At 43.2% G+C, this 18,932-nt stretch overlaps 1 protein-coding gene across 1 annotated transcript in view; it reads right to left on the reverse strand.

Moving 5' to 3' along the window:
* LOC306713938 (protein-methionine sulfoxide oxidase mical3a-like) overlaps positions 1 to 17,854 on the reverse strand; it is a gene marked incomplete at its 5' end in the record, with an annotated part of 19,216 nt that extends 1,362 nt beyond the window's left edge. Inside the window, 24 exons of the mRNA XM_079183792.1 lie at positions 1,748 to 1,830; positions 1,913 to 2,410; positions 3,426 to 3,494; positions 4,202 to 4,380; positions 5,219 to 5,408; positions 5,562 to 5,613; positions 5,715 to 5,785; positions 8,117 to 8,276; positions 10,161 to 10,235; positions 11,161 to 11,241; positions 11,397 to 11,564; positions 11,645 to 11,820; positions 12,084 to 12,280; positions 12,375 to 12,522; positions 12,614 to 12,707; positions 12,861 to 12,987; positions 15,916 to 16,031; positions 16,118 to 16,375; positions 16,463 to 16,563; positions 16,642 to 16,797; positions 16,879 to 16,980; positions 17,087 to 17,203; positions 17,287 to 17,494; positions 17,588 to 17,854. Of these exons, the coding sequence (XP_079039918.1) occupies positions 1,748 to 1,830; positions 1,913 to 2,410; positions 3,426 to 3,494; positions 4,202 to 4,380; positions 5,219 to 5,408; positions 5,562 to 5,613; positions 5,715 to 5,785; positions 8,117 to 8,276; positions 10,161 to 10,235; positions 11,161 to 11,241; positions 11,397 to 11,564; positions 11,645 to 11,820; positions 12,084 to 12,280; positions 12,375 to 12,522; positions 12,614 to 12,707; positions 12,861 to 12,987; positions 15,916 to 16,031; positions 16,118 to 16,375; positions 16,463 to 16,563; positions 16,642 to 16,797; positions 16,879 to 16,980; positions 17,087 to 17,203; positions 17,287 to 17,494; positions 17,588 to 17,854 (3,693 nt within the window). The remainder of the gene's footprint in view (positions 1 to 1,747; positions 1,831 to 1,912; positions 2,411 to 3,425; positions 3,495 to 4,201; positions 4,381 to 5,218; positions 5,409 to 5,561; positions 5,614 to 5,714; positions 5,786 to 8,116; positions 8,277 to 10,160; positions 10,236 to 11,160; positions 11,242 to 11,396; positions 11,565 to 11,644; positions 11,821 to 12,083; positions 12,281 to 12,374; positions 12,523 to 12,613; positions 12,708 to 12,860; positions 12,988 to 15,915; positions 16,032 to 16,117; positions 16,376 to 16,462; positions 16,564 to 16,641; positions 16,798 to 16,878; positions 16,981 to 17,086; positions 17,204 to 17,286; positions 17,495 to 17,587) is intronic.
* Positions 17,855 to 18,932: the final 1,078 nt, after the last annotated feature.

Consider the following 18,932-nt stretch of genomic DNA (forward strand, 5'->3'; position numbering starts at 1 on the left):
AATCTCAAGTCATTGTAGAAAAGTTCAAGTCAGGACAAGTCTCTTAGCAGTCCGGACAAGTCAAACATCAAGATGGTTGGAACACGTCCTCATCAACTCTAATCTCTATTTGGCTAAAATAAAACTCTAAAGCACAGAACTCAAACTACCAACAACCTAAATCACTGATGACACTACTAAACACAGCTGATACCTCCTGGTCCTCCTCCTCTTTTATTGTAACCCTCTGGATTTCAGACGTGAGCTCAGACAAATCCAACCGAAGCTACAAACATCAGAACAAGAACAGTTTAACTGGAGGACCTCTAAGGGGGTGATTGAATCCAGGTATTAGTCTGATCCCATAACTCAGCACAAAGATTCAAGTGGATCTTGGTGGATCATATCTCAAAGAGCTCGTAGTACCCTATTACCCCACTAGAGAGCTGCGCCCCCTAAATTCAGGGTTACGTGTGGTTCCTAGTATCCAAAAGCAGAACTGGAAAGAGAGCCTTCAACTATCCAGCTCCTCTTCTGTGGAACCAGCTTACAGTTTCAGTCCGGGGAGCAGACACACTCACCACAATTAAGACTTTCAACTTTGATAACTCTTATAGTTAGGGCTGGTTCAGGTTTATAGTTAGGGCTGGTTCAGGTTCATAGTTAGGACTGGTTCAGGTTTATAGTTAGGGCTGGCTCAGGTTCATAGTTAGGACTGGTTCAGGTCTATGGTTAGGGCTGACTCAGGTTCATAGTTAGGGCTGGTTCAGGTCTATAGTTAGGGCTGACTCAGGTTCATAGTTAGGGCTGGTTCAGGTTTATAGTTAGGGCTGGTTCAGGTTTATAGTTAGGGCTGGCTCAGGTTTATAGTTAGGGCTGGTTCAGGTTCATAGTTAGGACTGGTTCAGGTTTATAGTTAGGGCTGGCTCAGGTTTATAGTTAGGGCTGACTCAGGTTCATAGTTAGGGCTGGTTCAGGTTTATAGTTAGGGCTGGTTCAGGTTTATAGTTAGGGCTGGCTCAGGTTTATAGTTAGGGCTGGCTCAGGTTCATAGTTAGGGCTGGCTCAGGTTTATAGTTAGGGCTGGTTCAGGTCTATAGTTAGGCCTGGTTCAGGTTTATAGTTAGGGCTGGTTCAGGTCTATAGTTAGGCCTGGTTCAGGTTCATAGTTAGGGCTGGTTCAGGTTTATAGTTAGGGCTGGCTCAGGTTTATAGTTAGGGCTGGTTCAGGTTTATAGTTAGGGCTGGTTCAGGTCTATAGTTAGGCCTGGTTCAGGTCTATAGTTAGGGCTGGTTCAGGTCTATAGTTAGGACTGGTTCAGGTTTATAGTTAGGACTGGTTCAGGTTTATAGTTAGGGCTGGTTCAGGTTCATAGTTAGGGCTGGTTCAGGTTCATAGTTAGGGCTGGTTCAGGTCTATAGTTAGGACTGGTTCAGGTTTATAGTTAGGGCTGGTTCAGGTCTATAGTTAGGACTGGTTCAGGTTTATAGTTAGGACTGGTTCAGGTTTATAGTTAGGACTGGTTCAGGTTCATAGTTAGGGCTGGCTCAGGTTTATAGTTAGGCCTGGTTCAGGTTCATAGTTAGGGCTGGCTCAGGTTTATAGTTAGGGCTGGTTCAGGTTTATAGTTAGGGCTGGTTCAGGTTTATAGTTAGGGCTGGTTCAGGTTTATAGTTAGGGCTGGCTCAGGTTTATAGTTACAAATCATTTTATGTGTCAATGTGATGTAATGATGATGTCGTTGACGTAGGTGTGTTTGAGTCTTACGTTGTTTCCTGGTTTCAGTGAACATCTCTGCAGCAGAGCAGACGAGTCCAGATCGGACTCTTCCGTCAGGCCTCCTCTCTCATCTGAAGACAGCAATACAGGAAGTAAAGTTACTGTATGACCTCATCACTGTGACCTCACTGTGTTTTTTGATGAAGTCATTACCTGTAGCTCCCCTTTGATTGGCTGCGTCCCTCTCCGCACCAGGAGGTAAAGTTCTGCTCTTCTTCTTCTTCTTCTCCTTCCTGTTTCCTGAAAAGACAGACCTCCACAAGGTTGTTGCCCCTCCCCCTTCCACCTTTCTAGGGGGTGGAGCCGCCCGTTCACCATCTGGCCCCGCCTCTCTACCATGTAGGAGGAGGGGCTTCTTCAGCTTAGTGCTGATGTCATCAAACGAGCCCCCCCCTCCAGCAGGATGCCTCTGAACAGCTGTCTCCGTGACGACGATAGGTGTGCGCCATGTGGGCGGAGCTCTGTCGCCCTCCTCGTCATCGTGGGCGGAGTCAGACGTGGTGACGAAAGAGGCGATGGAAGGCGTGTTGGCGGTGGGCAAAGTGTCGGACGGAGATGTGAAGGAGGTGATGCGAGACGGCGGGAGAGAGGCAGGTGTGTCACAGTGTGTGATGTCACTTCCTGCTGCTGAGACGAGTGGAGAAAACTCCTCTGAGAGGGAGACAGGGAGGAAAGACATCAGTACACACTCTAAAGTACACAGTATATATATATATATATATATTAGTGCTGAGCAACTATTACAATTTTTAATCGCGATTAATCTCATTGTTATGCGCAAAGTTCAATAATGAATTCAAAAGTAGTGTATTGTTTACTTCTATGTTAAAGTGCTGCTCTATGAACTAAAGGTCAACAACATTTGGTTTAAACACTTTAAACTCATCAGGTTCTTGTTAACAGCAGGATTCTCTTCACACAGCAGCAGTTATAACACAGTTATAATGATTCTAATAATAGATATTCAGTGTTCACAACTTTATTTTCATGTGTGTCAGAGATGAATTTAAATCTACATCTTGAAACCTGAAACCTATCTACGTCATGTTTTAATGTTTGTTTCTCAGTAGTGATAACTAAATGATATGATTATTATACATATTACAAACTAAACACTTTAAAAACTCTACAACAATAATTTAAATGAATCATTTATTTTTTGCTTTTGTTGGTATGTTGGTCAGACACTATGCTACGCTGATTAGCGTAACATGTGTGGTGTTTGTTATAAATGTACGTTGGTACATAGAGGTGATAAGAAGCTGTACATGGAGGGACTTAGGACCCAGGGGAACGTAGGAATCAAACCCACCTCTCCACAACTGCTTTTAACGTGTGACCGATATTATTAGTGTATAGCTTTCTTTTCTATGATGATTTTAATGTGAGGTGTCTATGAGAATTATTATTTATTATTATTATTATTATTAATAATAAATAAAAGAAACTGCGTTAACACGTGATAAAATAATTGTTGGCGTAAATGAATGAATGAGTTAACGCGATAATAAGGCGTTAACTTGCCCAGCACTAATATATATATATATATATATATATATATATATATATATAAATGTGTATATTGATCACACAGAGCTTCATGCTGTGTGTCAGAAGAGTGAAGTTGATCTAGATTTGATGTTTTTATGTCGTCTGGTTTCTCTACCTGTCTCCTCCTCTAACAGGAGCCACAGGCCTGAACGTCGCTCCATCTCCAAAGGACTGTACTCCCCCTCTACCAGCAGGAGGACAACAACAACATTACAATACAACAACAACATCACAACACAACAACAACATCACAACACAACAACAACATAACAACAGCATCACAACACAACAACAACAACACAACATCACAACAACAACATAACAACATCACAACAACAACATTACAATACAACAACAACAACATCACAACACAACAACAACATCACAACACAACAACAACATAACAACAACACAACAACAACAACAACATTACAATACAACAACAGCAACATCACAACACAACAACAACATCACAACAACAACAACACAACAACAACATCACAACAACAACATCATCACAACAACAACAACAACAACACAACAACAACAGCAACATCACAACACAACAACAACATCACAACAACAACAACAACACAACAACAACAGCAACATCACAACACAACAACAACATCACAACAACAACAACAACAACACAACAACAACAGCAACATCACAACACAACAACAACATCACAACAACAACAACAACAACAACAACACAACAGCAACATCACAACAACAACAACATAACAACAACAACAACATCACAACAACATCATCACAACACAACAACAACAACATCACAGAACAACAACACAACATTACAACACACAACATGCAGAGATTCAAACTACAGACCCGACAGGAAACAGAAAAACGCCCTGAGACTCACCGTCACTGGACTCCATCTCCTCCTCTTCCTCCTCCTCCTCTTCATCCTCCTCCTCCTCCTCGTCTCTCAGGTGGAGGTGCTGCTGCAGAGTTTCCCTCCATGAAGCTTTGGCCTCTTCTGAAGTCACACGATGATGATGACCCCGGCCTTCCTCCTCTTCCTCCATCTCTGACTCTGAACTGAAGCAGACAAACACAAGAGACTGTTGAGGAGGGAGGAGGGAGGAGGGAGGAGGGAGGAGACGAGAGGTATGGAAGATCAATACTACTAAATTAAATAAATATTATTAATACATTTATAATGAATAAATCATACTTCTGGAGAATAAATCATAATCCTGGTGAAGTTTCAGCTCTGGAAAGGTCATCAACTTCACATAAAAATAAAAAAGACTTCTTTTTAACTTAAAAAGTCACTCTTTTGATTTAATCATGAGCTTTATTTAAAAGATGTTTATATCTAAAACTCATAAGGTAACATTTTAAAGTTATAATCCTGACTTGAACTTATTTTATTTAGTATATTGTAACGATTTTATGTTGATGTTGTCTACAGACGATCAGCAGACCTATTAAATGTCTTATTCAGGTAGAAACCATCAAAACTCATTTTCAGGATTCAGGATTCAGGACTCAGGACTCAGGACTCAGGACTCAGGACTCAGGACTCAGGACAACTGCTCATAGTTGTGGACTGTCCTTAAATTTGATAAGCGATGAGTGAGAGGGATTATTTTTGCATCATTCCATACATATAATACCTTTAATCTTAAAAGTCAGAATTTCTGCATAAAAAGTCGTATTTTGTGACTTGCCTCTACACGCTCTCTTCTCTTGAGTATCTATTATCTTTTACAGTTCATCTATTTTCTATCTTCTCTTGGCGTTAATGACCTTCCATACAGAGAAGCATGGGGCTATTGTTGTTAAAAACTATTTTGCTTGTGTCTCTCCACACACACACACATTTGAGAAATAGTTTTTGCTACAAGAACGGCCCCACAGAGCAGACTCAGACCTGGATCTGTGGTGGTCTTTCTCGTCCATGCCGAGGTTGAACCGGTTCAGGGTCTCCTCAGAGACCTCCTCGGACTCCTCAGGTTCCTCGGGCTCCTCCAGCAGCTCCTCCGTCTCCATCTTCGTTGAGCTCCGGCGGTAGTTTTCCAGCTCGATCCTCTCCGGCATCGTCGCCACCATCACAGAAACCACTGCCAACACACCAGCACGGCCACGCACACACACAGACACACACAGAAACACACACACACTAAAGCACCACAAGTGATTCCAGTTTAAGGAGCGCGCTCAGGTGTGAACAGGTATGAAAGACTGAAAGGAGAACGCAGGTGATCCGAGCTCACCTGAGGAGCGACGACCGCCGGCAGAGATCAGAGACTCTGAACCCAGAGACGCCTGTGGAGAAAACAAACACTCTGAGTTTTTACATTTCTTTACATGCTCTCATTCTAATATTTTGAGCCTCTGAACCTTTATTGGACAGAAGGTTTTCTTACGATGGACGCTCGGTGTGAAGTCGGTTTGTTCCTCAGACGAGAGTCGTAGTGCTGAAGACAGTAAAACCTCCCTGAGACAGCAGAAGAAGAAACATCAGGACAGATGTGTGAACGCTTAAACTTCATCCTGTTTTTATACCAAAAGTCAAACCGACTCCCGCCTCACACTTCAAATAACTCTGGTCATGTGACTACTCCACTTTGATTGGCTGCTGAGAGAGTTCAGCAAACAAACAAGTCAAACTATTGTGTATATAGTGTGTATAACACACACACACACACACACACACACACACAGTGTCTCGTTTTCATCACGTTAGAGGGGAGTACATTGACTTGCATTCATTTCCTGGAGGCATACCATTAACCCTCCACCCCACCAACACACACACACACACACACACACACACACACACACACACACACACACACACACACACACACACACACACACACACACACAGTTAATCAGTGAACTGTGGTGAACAGCAGATCAGTGTGAAATCACCCTGATGATCCAGGTTCTGCCGTCCAACAGCTGTCATCATAAACATGTGATTCACTGATAATAACTCAATATTTAGAATAACGCTGAAGATCTACTTTATTGAAAACAACGTTGAAACAGTTTTGTTGATTCTGTTATCCAGTTAATATTATCTACATAACATTATAAAAGTTAACATGATCTGTTAACATGATCTAGTTAACATTATAAAAGTTAACATGATCTAGTTAACATGATCTAGTTAACATTATAAAAGTTAACATGATCTAGTTAACATGATCTAGTTAACATTATAAAAGTTAACATGATCTAGTTAACATGATCTAGTTAACATGATCCAGTTAACATGATCTAGTTAACATGATCTAGTTAACATGATCCAGTTAACATGATCTAGTTAACATGATCCAGTTAACATGATCCAATTAACATGATCCAGTTAACATGATCCAGTTAACATGATCTAGTTAACATGATCCAGTTAACATGATCCAGTTAACATGATCTAGTTAACATGATCCAGTTAACATGATCTAGTTAACATAATCCAGTTAACATGATCTAGTTAACATGATCCAGTTAACATTATCCAGTTAACATGATCCAGTTAACATTATCCAGTTAACATGATCCAGTTAACATTATCCAGTTAACATTATCCAGTTAACGTTATCCAGTTAACGTGATCTAGTTAACATGATCCAGTTAACATGATCCAGTTAACATGATCTAGTTAACATGATCCAGTTAACATGATCCAGTTAACATGATCTAGTTAACATTATCCAGTTAACATGATCCAGTTAACATGATCTAGTTAACATGATCCAGTTAACGTGATCTAGTTAACATGATCCAGTTAACATGATCCAGTTAACATGATCTAGTTAACATTATCCAGTTAACATGATCCAGTTAACATGATCTAGTTAACATGATCCAGTTAACATGATCTAGTTAACATGATCCAGTTAACATGATCTAGTTAACATTATCCAGTTAACATGATCCAGTTAACATGATCCAGTTAACATGATCCAGTTAACATGATCCAGTTAACATTATCCAGTTAACATTATTCAGTTAACGTGATCTAGTTAACATGATCCAGTTAACATGATCTAGTTAACGTGATCTAGTTAACATGATCCAGTTAGCATGATCTAGTTAATATGATCTAGTTAACATGATCCAGTTAACATGAACCAGTTAATATTATCCAGTTAACATGATCTAGTTAACATTATCTAGTTAACGTGATCTAGTTAACATGATCTAGTTAACATCTCTGAAGAGTTTCTACTGTTACATAAATAATTCTGCCAACATGTTTTCATCTCTCAGGTAAATAATTGAATGTAATCAGAGGAGCTGAGGGCGCTGAACCTTGTGGAACACAAAATTAATTTGAACATAGAAGAAACATTAAAGACAGAAGTGGGAGTTGTAATTCTTCAATCAGAGGTCTGAAGTTCAAGATGTAGTTGAACAGAGTCGTGTACATAAAGAGGCTTTATGTGGACTGTATGAACATAGGTCTGTTCATACATACGGTCCACATTATGTGGACCGTATGTATGAACAGACCTATGTTCATGACCCTCGGGCTATAAGAGACATAAGATACAGATATGAGGATAATAACTGAGCATGTGAAGAAAGGGTTCAACTGTGACGGTCATGTGACAGAAAAAGAATATTGGGATTCAAATCACAGCAAAGCTTCCAGAATGTACATCTGGTGTTGAGAATAAAGTCGCCATTGATAATAATCCCGTTTTCATTTGGGTCTGTTGTTCTTATGTTTAACGTCCGACTGTGAACCAGATTTCTTTCAGGATAATAATCACACATTAAATTAAGTGAACAGGTTTTAGCAGCTTTAGTGACTCACGGTTGTGCTGGTCGAAGGCGTAAGCGGCCAGTCTCAGTGTGTCGCTGCACTGGGAACACTGGAAACAGCTGCGATGGAAGAACAAACTCTCTGCACTCAAACGCTCCATCAGATAAACTCTCTTCTGACAGAAGAAGCACACGTCACTGCAGCCTGAGGACTGGAGACAGACAGGTACGGGTCAGACAGACAGGTACGGGTCAGACAGACAGGTACGGGTCAGACAGACAGGTACGGGTCAGACAGACAGGTACGGGTCAGACAGACAGGTACGGGTCAGACAGACAGGTACGGGTCAGACAGACAGACAGACAGATTCAACACAGTTCAAAGCTCCTAAATCTTCCTGGTAAACGAGGAGTAGTGAGACGTCTTCAGGTATTTGGATATTTCACATGAACTGATCTGATCAGTGAGTATCAATAACATCAACATGATCAACACGATCAACACAGTCGATCAATACGATCAACGATCAATACGATCAACACGATCAACACGATCAATACTATCAATACGATCAATACGAGCAACACGATCAACACGATCAATACGATCAACACGATCTATACGATCAATACGATCAATACGATCAATACGATCTATACGATCAATACGATCAATGATCAATACGATCAATGATCAATACGATCTATACGATCAACACAATCTATACGATCAATACGAGCAATACGATCAATACGATCAATGATCAATACGATCAATGATCAATACGATCTATACGGTCAACACTATCTATACGATCAACACGATCTATACGATCAATACGATCAATGATCAATACGATCAATGATCAATACGATCTATACGATCAACACGATCTATACGATCAATACGAGCAATACGATCAACACGATCTATACGATCAATACGATCAATACGATCAATACGATCAATACGATCAATGATCAATACGATCAATACGATCAACACGATATATACGATCAACACGATCTATACGATCAATACGATCAATGATCAATACGATCAATACGATCAACACGATATATACGATCAACACGATCTATACGATCAATACGATCAATACGATCAATACGATCAACACGATCTATACGATCAACACGATCTATACGATCAATACGATCAATGATCAATACGATCAATACGATCAATACGATCAACACGATCTATACGATCAACACGATCTATACGATCAATGATCAATACGATCAATACGATCAACACGATCTATACGATCAATGATCAATACGATCAATGATCAATACGATCAACACGATCAACACGATCTATACGATCAATACGATCAACACGATCAATACGATCAACACGATCAATACGATCAATGATCAATACGATCAATACGATCAATACGATCAATACGATCAACACGATCAATACGATCAACACGATCAATACGATCAATGATCAATACGATCAACACGATCTATACGATCAATACGATCAACACGATCAATACGATCAACACGATCAATACGATCAACACGATCAATACGATCAATACGATCAACACGATCAATACGATCAATACGATCAATACGATCAACACGATCAATACGATCAACACGATCAATACGATCAACACGATCAATACGATCAATGATCAATACGATCAATACGATCAATACGATCAACACGATCAATGATCAATATGATCAATACGATCAACACGATCAATACATGATTGTGGTGTCAGAAGAACCAGATAAAGGATGAAATGAAGTTTGTTGCAGTCAGCAGATGGAGGGGGAGTCCGTCTGCTGAGAGTCTGCAGGCTGATCTGAAGTCAATAGGAACTATTCATGTGCTTCATGTGGAGGCTGTTTGTTATTGATCCTCTCATTGATCACATGGACCGCTCTGCCCTGAAGAGCTTCAGGAATTAGACTGAGCCGGAGGACAAAACAACAACCGCTGACTCCTTAGTTCAATCTGATCTGAGCTTCTTAAAGAGACAGTCCACATTAATGCTGACGCCTCACATGAACACCTCAGATACCCAGAATGCCCTGCAGCACCGTACCTGCTCCTCGGACTGAGACTTGATCTTCTCTTTGAATCGAAAACTCATCTGTTCCTGTTGAAGAGTCCGTTTCCTCTGAAGGAGACAGAGAGGAAGACAGTTACTCAGTACTTACATACTCGAGTAGTACAACTCTTAAAGCTGCTGTAGTATTACTACTGACTGGTACTTCTACACTCTAAGAAATGAAACATGTTTTATGGTTAAACTGTTGAATAAAAATATGATAACGAGTATTAAATATTTAAAGTTCACGAGTCGTAAACGGAGACCGAGGAACTAGGACCAAGTGAGCGTAACAAGCACATACTAGATCTAAAAGTGGAGAATCAGCCGTTAACCATTTCATTTGTGGGTTTTGTGAAAGTTGTGTTTCTTAACCGCATGTAAAAGACTCCAAAACACAACAGTGTGAGTTCTGATGTGGACTCAGGTCTCTGGTCCTGAATGTTAGTATGTGATACTTTAGTATGCATTACATTAGTATGCAGTATGCTAGTATGTAATACTTTAGTATACAATACGTTAGTATGCAGTCTCTACTGGTCTCTACTGGTCTCTGCTGGTCTATGCTGGTCTCTGCTGGTCTATGCTGGTCTATGCTGGTCTCTACTGGTCTATGCTGGTCTATGCTGGTCTCTACTGGTCTATGCTGGTCTCTGCTGGTCTATGCTGGTCTATGCTGGTCTCTGCTGGTCTCTGCTGGTCTATGCTGGTCTATGCTGGTCTCTGCTGGTCTATGCTGGTCTCTGCTGGTCTCTGCTGGTCTATGCTGGTCTATGCTGGTCTATGCTGGTCTATGCTGGTCTCTACTGGTCTATGCTGGTCTCTGCTGGTCTATGCTGGTCTATGCTGGTCTATGCTGGTCTCTACTGGTCTCTGCTGGTCTCTGCTGGTCTCTGCTGGTCTCTGCTGGTCTATGCTGGTCTCTGCTGGTCTCTGCTGGTCTCTGCTGGTCTCTACTGGTCTCTGCTGGTCTCTACTGACTAACAGTCTTTACCGGTCTCCATGATGACGTCTGACCCGGAGATTCAGCCGGCTGATGGTCTTCAGACTGAGGGTGGGGGGGGAGCTCCCCCTGCTGGTCCAATCACAGAGTCACATACAGACTTATTATTGATTAATGAGTTCATTATTCATATTAATATCAACATCCATATAATAATAATAATGATGATAATGATGAACATGAATGTAGAACATTAAAGCCTCTCTGGAGGACCGCTCGTGTCTCACCCGTCGACGTAACGCAGCCACGTCACAAGAAGAAGAAGAAGAAGAACTCCTCTCGTCCAGCTTTGCCTGCAGCTGATTGGCCATCAGACGCACCCTGGAGAGACTGGCCCCGCCCACAAAGGCCTCGTCGCACACCTGGATGACGTCATCGGCGTTCAGGCCACATGACTGGGAACATGGAGACTTCATTAAAAACAAGAACAAACTTGAGTAGAAACATTGAAATGTGATTCAGAGACTAAAGTGACCTCCTGGAGCTCTCGACCGTCTCCACTGGTCTTCCTCCTTTTGCCCAGAGCGTCTCTCTGAGACTCTGCGGGGACCTTTGGGTTCCTCTTCCTGGACGGACTGAGACCCAGTCTGCTGAGCAGCGAGGCCGGAGTGATGAGGGCTGATCTGAGGTCAGCGCTGTGATTCAGACCACCTGAAACAGGAAGTCACACCTTCAGGAGTCTTATTAATAGAGAAAAAGTATTCATTTATAGGATTTTTTACTTGCATTACTGTCTTTTTTTCGTAGTTTAACTACATTTTCTCTTTTTTGTAAAGTATGTTTCTACATATGAGGTTTTTTCTTTAAAATACCTTTTGTTTTAGAAACTTTTTATTCGTTTATTGGTCCTTAAACAGCTGACTCAGGTACATTAATATGATATTAATAATGATAATATTGATCATAGATCTCACCAGCAGGGGGCAGCTTGTCCTTTAACAGCTGGTAGAACTGACTCAGGTACATCACCATGGACAGAGAGTCCGGCTCTGCTACAGAATTCATCTCATCCACCGTCATCAGAGGAGAAATCCCAAAGTGACGTTCAGCCACATCGAAGCTCAGACGTGTGTTGTCCTCCACCGAGGACACGTTCAGAGAGGCAAAGTCTCTGAGGACAGACAGGAAGACAGACAGGAGGTAATGAAATCAGGTCGGTATCATTATGACGTAATAATAATATTGCTAATGTTGATTATTGTTACATGAGATCAGGTCGGTATCGGTGAATCAGGGCACAGAGAGCGAGGCCATTCTTCCAGGAAGTAGTCAGGTCATTAACAGCAACGCCACGGTAACCACGAGTCTGCTCCTGACACCAAGTCAGCAGCTTATTGGACTGAGAGAGAGAACCTATCAGAGAGGAGGAGACAGGCGACCAATCACATCACAGCTCATTCACAGTATAATAATCAATCTTATTGATAACAAAGTAGGAACTCACTCTGTTTAAGGAATCTGGGAGACGGCAGGCGGATGATGTCACCACAGTCTGTGTTTAGTCCCGCCTTCTCACCTGTATCCACCAGATGTCTCACCTGAAAGACAGAAACGTTTGTTTGTTGCTTTAGACGCATTTCAAATACTTACATGTTATGTACCTGTGTGTGTGTGTGTGTGTGTGTGTGTGTGTGTGTGTGTGTGTGTGTGTGTGTGTGTGTGTGTGTGTGTGTGTGTGTGTGTGTGCTTACCTGAGCAGGTGTGATGAGCATCAGGTTGATGTTCAGGTATCTTGTTGTCGGGTCGACTGTAAACAGACTGATGTTCTTCTGAAGATTCTCCTGAGTCGTCTGAGGGAGGACACGGTACAGACTCTCTCTGAGAGACGGACAGGAGATAACGTTTATACTTAGTGCTGGTTCAGGTTTATAGTTAGTGCTGGTTCAGGTCTATAGTTAGTGCTGGTTCAGGTTCATAGTTAGGGCTGGTTCAGGTTCATAGTTAGGGCTGGTTCAGGTTTATAGTTAGGACTGGTTCAGGTTTATAGTTAGGACTGGTTCAGGTTCATAGTTAGGACTGGTTCAGGTTCATAGTTAGGGCTGGTTCAGGTTCATAGTTAGGACTGGTTCAGGTTTATAGTTAGGACTGGTTCAGGTTCATAGTTAGGACTGGTTCAGGTTTATAGTTAGTGCTGGTTCAGGTTCATAGTTAGGGCTGGTTCAGGTTTATAGTTAGGACTGGTTCAGGTTCATAGTTAGGGCTGGTTCAGGTTCATAGTTAGGACTGGTTCAGGTTTATAGTTAGGACTGGTTCAGGTTCATAGTTAGGGCTGGTTCAGGTTCATAGTTAGGGCTGGTTCAGGTTCATAGTTAGGACTGGTTCAGGTTCATAGTTAGGACTGGTTCAGGTTTATAGTTAGTGCTGGTTCAGGTTCATAGTTAGGGCTGGTTCAGGTTTATAGTTAGGACTGGTTCAGGTTCATAGTTAGGACTGGTTCAGGTTTATAGTTAGGACTGGTTCAGGTTCATAGTTAGGGCTGGTTCAGGTTCATAGTTAGGGCTGGTTCAGGTTTATAGTTAGGGCTGGTTCAGGTTCATAGTTAGGACTGGTTCAGGTTCATAGTTAGGGCTGGTTCAGGTTCATAGTTAGGGCTGGTTCAGGTTTATAGTTAGGGCTGGTTCAGGTTCATAGTTAGGACTGGTTCAGGTTCATAGTTAGGGCTGGTTCAGGTCTATAGTTAGGGCTGGTTCAGGTTCATAGTTAGGACTGGTTCAGGTTCATAGTTAGGGCTGGTTCAGGTTCATAGTTAGGGCTGGTTAAGGTTCATAGTTAGGACTGGTTCAGGTTTATAGTTAGGACTGGTTCAGGTTCATAGTTAGGGCTGGTTCAGGTTCATAGTTAGGGCTGGTTCAGGTTCATAGTTAGGACTGGTTCAGGTTTATAGTTAGGACTGGTTCAGGTTCATAGTTAGGACTGGTTCAGGTTTATAGTTAGGGCTGGTTCAGGTTTATAGTTAGGACTGGTTCAGGTTCATAGTTAGGGCTGGTTCAGGTTTATAGTTAGTGCTGGTTCAGGTTCATAGTTAGGGCTGGTTCAGGTTCATAGTTAGGGCTGGTTCAGGTTTATAGTTAGTGCTGGTTCAGGTTCATAGTTAGGGCTGGTTCAGGTTCATAGTTAGGGCTGGTTCAGGTTCATAGTTAGGACTGGTTCAGGTTTATAGTTAGTGCTGGTTCAGGTTCATAGTTAGGGCTGGTTCAGGTTTATAGTTAGTGCTGGTTCAGGTTTATAGTTAGTGCTGGTTCAGGTTCATAGTTAGGACTGGTTCAGGTTTATAGTTAGGGCTGGTTCAGGTTCATAGTTAGGGCTGGTTCAGGTTTATAGTTAGTGCTGGTTCAGGTTTATAGTTAGTGCTGGTTCAGGTTTATAGTTAGTGCTGGTTCAGGTTCATAGTTAGGGCTGGTTCAGGTTCATAGTTAGGGCTGGTTCAGGTTTATAGTTAGTGCTGGTTCAGGTTCATAGTTAGGGCTGGTTCAGGTTCATAGTTAGGGCTGGTTCAGGTTCATAGTTAGGACTGGTTCAGGTTTATAGTTAGTGCTGGTTCAGGTTCATAGTTAGGGCTGGTTCAGGTTTATAGTTAGGACTGGTTCAGGTTCATAGTTAGGACTGGTTCAGGTTTATAGTTAGGGCTGGTTCAGGTTTATAGTTAGGACTGGTTCAGGTTCATAGTTAGGACTGGTTCAGGTTTATAGTTAGGGCTGGTTCAGGTTCATAGTTAGGACTGGTTCAGGTCTATAGTTAGGGCTGGTTCAGGTCTATAGTTAGGGCTGGTTCAGGTCTATAGTTAGGGCTGGTTCAGGTTCATAGTTAGTGCTGGTTCAGGTCTATAGTTAGTGCTGGTTCAGGTCTATAGTTAGTGCTGGTTCAGGTCTATAGTTAGGGCTGGTTCAGGTCTATAGTTAGGGCTGGTTCAGGTCTATAGTTAGTGCTGGTTCAGGTCTATAGTTAGTGCTGGTTCAGGTCTATAGTTAGGGCTGGTTCAGGTTCATAGTTAGTGCTGGTTCAGGTCTATAGTTAGGGCTGGTTCAGGTCTATAGTTAGGGCTGGTTCAGGTTCATAGTTAGTGCTGGTTCAGGTCTATAGTTAGTGCTGGTTCAGGTCTATAGTTAGGGCTGGTTCAGGTCTATAGTTAGGGCTGGTTCAGGTCTATAGTTAGTGCTGGTTCAGGTTCATAGTTAGTGCTGGTTCAGGTCTATAGTTAGGGCTGGTTCAGGTTCATAGCTAGTGCTGGTTCAGGTCTATAGTTAGTGCTGGTTCAGGTCTATAGTTAGGGCTGGTTCAGGTCTATAGTTAGGGCTGGTTCAGGTCTATAGTTAGTGCTGGTTCAGGTCTATAGTTAGGGCTGGTTCAGGTCTATAGTTAGGGCTGGTTCAGGTCTATAGTTAGGGCTGGTTCAGGTCTATAGTTAGGGCTGGTTCAGGTCTATAGTTAGTGCTGGTTCAGGTCTATAGTTAGGGCTGGTTCAGGTCTATAGTTAGTGCTGGTTCAGGTCTATAGTTAGGGCTGGTTCAGGTCTATAGTTAGGGCTGGTTCAGGTCTATAGTTAGTGCTGGTTCAGGTCTATAGTTAGGGCTGGTTCAGGTCTATAGTTAGTGCTGGTTCAGGTCTATAGTTAGGGCTGGTTCAGGTCTATAGTTAGGGCTGGTTCAGGTCTATAGTTAGGGCTGGTTCAGGTCTATAGTTAGGGCTGGTTCAGGTCTATAGTTAGTGCTGGTTCAGGTCTATAGTTAGAGGTGTTATAGTACGTACCTGTCTGCCAGGATCTCCAGAGGAGCTTCTCCTTGAGACCACCTCTGGATCATCCAGGCTGAATCGAGGGCTGCTAGAAACCCTCGAGCTATTCCTGTTCCCATCGGCCAGAACGGCTGCAGACAAAATCAACGATGTGATCAATGCGGTTAAATGTATTTAATATTTATAACCGACTGATCGAGCATGACACCTGTCTCACCTCCAGTAAACTGTCTCCCACCAGTGTGACCAGCAGCTGGTGTCCGTGGCGTTGGCGAACCACGGCGGCGTTCTCCGACGCGTACATGCAGGTGAAGTCGAACATGGCGACGTCCGGCTGACCGTAGTGATTCATGGCGAAGTCCAGAGACGGCAGCTGGTGATTGGTGGAGAAGTCGGCGGCCTCGCGGGCGTACGCCTGCAATGCATTCTGGTCCACGTTTGCCCGAGACAGAAGCAGCTCGGTGTCTGCAAAGTCCTGATGGAGGAAGATGTTTTTATTGTCTCAGACTTTACTCTCCTTGACTGTACCGAGTCTTTTCTTGTGTATCCAGGTGTGATTAACCTGTTTAATGACTCTCTTCTCCAACAGACTCTGTTTCTTTGCCGTCATCACAAAGTAGTGAGTGTCATCTTTGTAGTAAACAATGTTCTCCAGATCGATCCCTGAAATATAACAACAATAACAGTCTCACAACAACATCACTAAAACAGATGAAACCAGATCTGGTTCATGTTTCGTACCAGTTTCCTGTCGGAGTTCCTGGAAGAACCTCTGGTTGAAGATGAAAGCGACTCCGCTGATCTCCTCCACTTTGGCCTCGGCCGAGGTGTTTCTGTTCTTAAAGTTAGCCGTGATGGCGATGGCCAACTTCCCTCGAAACTCTTTACGCCTGAAACCTGACAAAGTATTGACATAAATCAAATATTCTCTGTCTGCTGGCTGCCGTAGGACGTGTTCTCACACTCTCATTGGTTCACCTGGGAGCGTGTTCCTGCGTCCGTCTGCTCCGATGATGACGTCAAACTCCAGCTGATTGACGGCGTGAGACTTTGGACTCACCTGCATCCTCCAGCCCACCTCTGCACAGGTGAGGCAGCGAGACAGGTAAGCAGGTGCACAGGTATACAAACAGATAAGCATTGTTTTACTAACAACCGTTCTCATTTGAATAGCTGAAGCTCTCACTGCGTCGGTGCTGGTCTTCTGGCGGCTCCACCAGGTTCTTGAACTCCACGTTGACATGGACTTCTACCCCCAGCAGTAAGGCGACCTTTAGCAGGACCAGCTGCAGCTGACGGATACCTGCAAGACAGAAAACAGGTGGCGCTGATCGGAAGATCCGTTTCGTCCCGATCGGTCGGAATCAACGGGATCAATCGACTCACTGATGTGATCGATGGAGCCGGCGCAGAATTTTCCGTAGAACTTTTTGGCCCCGAGGCCCCGCAGGTCGTGGATGGTGAAGGGCCACAGGTGGAGCACGTTGTTCCTGGAGAAGGAGTCTCTCTTCTCCAGCACCACCACCCGAGTTCCCATGAAGCTCAGCTCCACCGCCATCCTCAGGCCGCAGGGCCCCGCCCCGATGATCACACACTGACCAGTCAGAGAGAGAGAAGACACAGCTGACCAATCAGAGAGCGACGTGGTGCTGTTATATATCATGATATATGTACGTAAAGAACATACGGTGGTGTTGCTGCAGACTCGGTCCCCCTTCAGGTACTCCTGCTGGTTGGCTCTCCGGTCCAGTTTGGCCCACAGAGCGTTGGCCCTCCAGTAGTTGAGGCGGCGTTTAATTGGTCGGTACAGCGGCCTCTCCGCGGCGCTCCGGTCCAGCTGCAGATGTTCACACAGCTGGCTGAAGGACCACAGCGCCGCCCTGCAGGTCGACGCCGACACAAACTCGTCGAACAGCTCCTGAGCTCGGCATTCTGGGTACGACTCGTCTCCCATGGCGACCCCTGGAGGCTGCAGGTCACCATCGGTCACCTGCTGATGATGTCACTGACGGACTCCAGCTCGCCTTGTGACGTCTGAGAAGAGGTCTCACTCTGTCACAGATACGGAGGACAGGAAGTGACAATAAAACTGTGAATGAAAGGATCGTTAACTATCTTTGATTATGATTCTTTGGGTGTTTTGAAGTCGTATAAAGGAGAAGTACGTACACACCTAAGTATACACCTGAATTCAGTTGCAGTACCCGGGTCTTACAGAGAACCGGCACGTTGTTTATTTAAAACACAACACGTAGAATTCAAATACTGAAAACATCAACAACACAGAAACATCACACAGTCATAATGATGTCATTGTGTTCAGGTCACATGACCTGTCTGAGTGACTGTGTGTGTGTGTGTGTGTGTGTGTGTGTGTGTGTGTGTTGGGGCATGTGCAGAGCAGACAATCAGAGTGAAGAGCAACAAAGAGCTTCATACAGAACAGATCCATCTGTACCAAGCACCAACACACACACACACACACACACACACACACACACACACACACACACACACACACACACACACACACACACACACACACACACACACATCTGAGTTTATAAATAATAATAATAGACCAACGAAATTTCTTGAATAATTATTTGTTCATTAAAACTGAACATTCGGTAAAATCAGACCTGAAGGAACCAACAGACTGTAGACGAGACACCTGTCTGCTAACAACACACCTGTGAACACCGATAATCTGGATTATTAGTTATTATTAGTTAAAGGAACGTTTCACATTTTAATCTGTCTGTTTGCTTTAATTCAATAATAACACCTGTTTCTGTTTGAGGATTCAGATTAAATTACTGTTTAAACTCTCTTCACTCAGTTTAAAGACCCTGAAAACACACACACACCAACACACACTCACACACACTCACACACCAACACACACTCACACACACTCACACACCAACACACACACATAATGTTCAGATGTAAATGTGTTTACTTACGTCTCAGAGAGCTGCTGTCCGTCTGCAACTGCTGTCAGCCAACGTCGAAATCTACTTATCACA

This window comes from Pholis gunnellus (assembly GCF_910591455.1).
Source record: "Pholis gunnellus genome assembly, chromosome: 22".
Classification (NCBI taxonomy): Eukaryota; Metazoa; Chordata; class Actinopteri; order Perciformes; family Pholidae; genus Pholis; species Pholis gunnellus.